Source organism: Aplysia californica, unplaced genomic scaffold, assembly GCF_000002075.1.
Source record: "Aplysia californica isolate F4 #8 unplaced genomic scaffold, AplCal3.0 scaffold01127, whole genome shotgun sequence".
In the NCBI taxonomy this organism is placed as follows: Eukaryota; Metazoa; Mollusca; class Gastropoda; order Aplysiida; family Aplysiidae; genus Aplysia; species Aplysia californica.
In genome coordinates this window covers 71,718-76,844 of record NW_004798397.1, presented here as the reverse complement: position 1 = coordinate 76,844, position 5,127 = coordinate 71,718, and the positions used below count along the sequence as shown (strand labels likewise).

At 41.3% G+C, this 5,127-nt stretch overlaps 1 protein-coding gene across 1 annotated transcript in view; it reads right to left on the bottom strand.

The window, feature by feature from the left end:
- LOC101845513 (E3 ubiquitin-protein ligase TRIM9-like) overlaps positions 1-4,397 on the bottom strand; it is a 31,704-nt gene extending 27,307 nt beyond the window's left edge. Inside the window, exon 1 of the mRNA XM_013090056.2 lies at positions 4,036-4,397. Within this exon, the coding sequence (XP_012945510.1) occupies positions 4,036-4,234 (199 nt within the window). The 5' untranslated portion in view covers positions 4,235-4,397. The remainder of the gene's footprint in view (positions 1-4,035) is intronic.
- Positions 4,398-5,127: the final 730 nt, after the last annotated feature.

Genomic DNA, 5,127 nt, shown 5'->3' with positions numbered 1-5,127 from the left:
AGAGAAGGGGGGAGGTGGGGAGAGGGAAAGATGGGTACAGAGATTGACAGAGACACGAGAAAAGGGGAAAAGAGAAAGGTAAAGAGAGAGGGAAAGAAAAAAAGGCAGACAAAGAGGGACAGATAAAGTACGAGAGAGAAAGAAAGAGAGAGAAAGAGAGAGAGAGAAAGAGAGAGAGAGAGACAGAGAGAGAGACAGAGAGAGACAGAGAGAGGCGGGGGTTGATGGCCGGAGTGGAGTGAAGATGTGGCCGATGTTGAGAGTATCAGAAACAATTACCAATGCTCTTCACCAGAGTGAATCTAATATCTTTATAATAAACACTTTAAATATTAATAGATAGCATTTGTATAGCGCAAATCCCCGCTCAACAGCTAGCTCTATGCGCTTCACAATCTATACTATACTATTACCCCCAGCAGACCTGAGAGCATTTCGAAACAACCTCAACTTCCTGGGAAGCATACAGTGCAAGCAGCCATTTATAGGTGCTAAAACACTAACATACTGACAAGATCGTTCGCTGTCTATGGCGGGATACCCATTCCCACTTGGGTGAAGTGAGGAAAATTCGTGTAAAGTGCCTTTCCCACGGACACAACGTCGGGCCCGCGGCTCGAACCCCCGACCCGCAACCTCACAATTACGAGTCCGGTAGCCTAACCACTAGGCCACCGACGCCAAGTACTTACGTACTTAGAAAATCCTGAACGTATTCGTATATCAAAGTATTATAATATTGTTTTCAGTATTTTCTGCATGTATCGCAGTTAGTTGATTTCTCCATGTTATTCTACAGCTGATTTATACATATATAGATTTCCCGGGCTTGCAGCAGATTAGTCCGAGGAAAGGTTGATTGATGTGTTTTTAATGTTTATGTAGGACACAAAAATTAAATGTCAAAACCATATTAATGAGAGCTTCCCTGCTTGTTTGTTTATGTTCGCATGTTGATCTTTACTGTTGTAGTTGTTATTGTTGTTCTTGTTGCTGTTGCCATTGTTGTTGTTGTTGTTGTTGTTGTTGTTGTTGTTGTTGTTGTTGTTGTTGTTGTTGTTTCTTTTTGCAATGTATTCTCGTCCACAAGGGAGGATCAAATGTTTAAATGCTCAAATAAAATTTTGTTTGAGAAGGGGTAGTTTTTGTAGGGTTAGATTATAAACAAAGCGAAGAGAAAGAATTCTGATTCCAGTCTGATTCCTGTTTGAGGCCTGTTTTATTCTTGTTTGTAAAACTCATTACGAGCATGAATGTGTCCTCTTGGGGGAATGAAGTTTAATATGTACTATCTGCCCTTCTCTCAACGCCAACTGGAAAACAAAAAATGTTATACGTAACCACCGACAAAATTTCAGATAAAAGTAAACCCAAACTCTTTAAGTCTCACAGAGGTATCCTTATGATATTATGTTTTACAATTATAGCCTTTATCAGTATCGCGCATACAGACATTAGAATCTAACGGCACAAATGTAACGCTAGAAGATATTGGGTACGGATTTGGCAGTTTTATAAGATATCTCTCCCCTATCAAGAAATTCCTACAAGGCCCATTACATTTTTGTTTACGTCTGCGGGTTTTTTTGTTTTTTTAAATCACAATCTATAAAGAGTTTTGCAAATATTTTGTCACACAATTTTTCATTTCAATTTTTGTAAATGCACGTTGAAGGAGCTATCACTTTTTAATATCATCTTAAACGTTTTATCAAGGCCGAATATTTCAAGGAAATGATGTTATCCTTCAGCTGAGATGTTGCAGCCGCTAAGAATATTATTGCTTAACATGTGTGTTTCGTGTTCAGAAAGGGGTTTTGAAAGTTATTTGTACAGTTAATATTTCTCATGAACGAGAAATGTATGATTTTTTTGGTTGGATTTTGTCATTAAACAAATGGGCATACATTTATTAAAGTGAACTTATGCAAGCTGAAATAATTTCCAATTTAAAGCAAAACGCAGTCAAAATTGTCAAGACGAACACTCAATGTCGAGGAGAAAAGTGGTCGTCTTAGAGAGGTGAAATCTTTGGACAGTGTCATTATAATATTTTATTTGTGAAAAAACGTTATTAGGGACTGGGAGGTTGCCATTTGTATATGTCTTGGACAGGTGGCTGTTAGAACAGTTTCGACTGTATGAATACCATTGAAATTTGAACTGTAACATTTAATTGTCTTGCTTTTCCCACTCATATTGTTCAATAGTCCGTCACCGTTCTTATTTTCTGTTCAAAGCAAAACCCCAACCCTCTCGTAGGTCATGCCAATCTCTGAATGAGATGTAAGCCTAGAGCATTCAGCTACCCATTCTCCGTTCGCAACGCTGAGCATAAGAAGGAATTCAAAGTAGATTTACAAAACACCCAGCACTTATACGGCTGTTTGTATATCAGTGACGTATGAAGAAAGTGGGAAAGAGAGAGAGAGAGAGAGAGAGGGGGGGGGTAGGGGGAGACTGCCTGAGGGGGAGTCCAGGTGTAGTGGTGAAGATTGTGAGAATACTTCCCTCCTACCCTCCCCTCCACACACACATACACCCTCCCAACCCACAGTCTCCACCTGGCTTTACGAGATACCCATTCACTCTTGTTTTACCAGCTCTCCGAAACTCTCGGCCTCTTCTACTTCTTGCCCTCGGCTGTTATCCTCCACCTACACTCCTTTCGTCCTGACACGAGATCACAGAGAGGTGGTCCTCCACCAGGTGTTTCCCCAAAGTTCTGGAAGAATTTGGCCCTTCTGGATGCTGCTAGCGACGTACTCTTATAAGAAATCTCAGGGATCGCGCAACGAATCAAACTCATGGGGAGGCGCTCTGGTGCAAGTTTCTGTTTGTATTGACTGACAACAATACAGTAGCATACTATTACTAGAGGCGTAGTTGAGCTTATTACCTAGGTCCACTTTCAGGGTGTGTAGCTGGAGGCTAGAAATCTATAGATTTAGTGTGTTTTTTGTCCGGCATCATGGGACTTATTTCACAGAGCTAGGCACATTGACATTCGAAGATTATACGCTCCTGACTATTCTGATCGATTTATCCATTATACGCCTTACGTTTGTTCGATATTGGTTTGTGCATTCAGTGTGTTTGTATACAGCCATTGCACGCAAAAGTTAATCTCCTGAAGGAAAATATTTTGCCGAGATCTACGGATTAAATGCATTTACAATGTAGAATAGAAGTAAATGCAATTCACCGTGTTCTCCGTTACACATGTTGTTTGTTTGTTTTTGTTTTTTTTTGGGGGGGGAGGGGGTATTTCTCACTTGTTATCATCACTTTAACTCTGGACTAAGGTGCCTTGGATCCTAGTTCAAAACTCAAGATTGTTCAGTTTAGGAGTAATAGGAGGAATTGAGAAGTCGTGTTATTTATCGGGTTAGATCTTCTTGTAGATGCTAAAGAGACCTTCCTCAAGGCGATGATGGGGGAGCGTTCGGTGTCACTTATGGCAAAAACGATAGACGGAATAAAAGCACCACGTTGACAAGTATTTTTTTTCCTTACTTGGTACCGAACGTACAGTAGGGACAGGAAATAAAACATGGATGAAAATAATAATGTTCTTCCAACCTCCAAAGCCTGCGTAAAATATTTTAGTTGTCCATCTATTTTGAAGTGAAGCAAGAGACATTTTGACTGCTGCGCTAAAAGGAGGTCATGAGCAGCAATGAATGTATCATACTCTAAGACGCATAATCGTTGGACGACCAAACGAGTAGGAGAAGGGGTTTAGGATCTCCGTTGTTTCCCTAAAGATGTCTGGCGCTCGAAAGCGAATTCAGTACTGCATCCATTCTGACTCTAGCTGATAGGTCTAGTCTCTTTACTCGGGCTATTGCACAGTACGAGTATGTAAACGGTATTTTAAAAAAATTCACTTTAAAGTAACCTATACGTGTAAACAGACTGTTTCTGTTTTGATCTCGTTTTTTTCTCTTAAGTAGGCAGAAGTTTTGTTTTGGTCTTTGTTTTTGGAGGGAAAGGTATGAGAGGGTAAGTGGTAGGAGGGAGGGAGAGACTTACCTAGAATGACACTTTTATCCACGTCAAACCGGCAAATCCCGATGGAAGGATCCGTATGGCAGTCATAGCGGTCTAGCGTAATCTCCCAGTAGTGAACGCCTTTGCTGAAACCTACGCTGCCGATAGCGACTCTGTGCTCGAAGTTGTTACAGGTGATGGTGCTGCTGTTGTTGGTCAAGAGTACATCCGAGTGAGTCATGGACGGGTCAAAGGTGAACCAGGCAACTGTGAGAAAAGAAACAAAAGCCCAGGGTAAATATAAATTCAAGATTTTCTGTAGAAAAAGCCTCCTCCCTCCCCCATGGCATTACTCCAAATCCAAAATGGTGGCCACAGAAACCAACTTTTTCGTTAAAGTCCATCCCACCCTCATTCATTCAAATTCAATCATTTTATCTAAAATTAGCGTGTACATCTTTCGAAAATTTGATAGAAAGTTCCATACTGCAACAGTAATCCTTGTATCATATACATCACCCGTACAGGTATGAATGTCTTTCGCGTATGACGTCACAGCTTCCACCTGGAAGAGTGGAGACTTCGGATGAGCGTAGTGGGTCAAGTAGGCTTTGAATGAAAGACTCCAGTAGACTTCGCTTTAACTTTTAGCATCAGGGAGAGAGAGAGAGAGAGAGAGAGAGAGAGAGAGAGAGAGAGAGAGAGAGAGAGAGAGAGAGAGAGAGAGAGAGAGAGTCTTACGTGCAGTACGAAAACAATTTGTGGGCTACGCATCATTTAAAAAATACATGTCATTAGTTTGAAATAGCAAGTGCAGTACACATCATCTGACTTACGTTACCTGCATAATTTGCACAGCTTTTCATTTCAGTTCTTCTTCTTATTTAATGTATTCCTTTATCCAATGTTCAGTCTCCTTATATGCTTATAATTTTTTCTCCCCGCCCCCTCTCCCTCTGCGTCCCTCTCCCCCTCCCCCTCTCTCTCTATCTCCATCTCTCACACCTTCTCTATCTCCCTCTCCTATTTCTCTCTGTCTCTCTGATGACCCCCCCCCCACCCCCTCGGTGGCCAAGTGGTTAGGTTCTCGGAATCGCAACTGTAAGGACGTGAGTTCGAATTCATTCAGAGGCC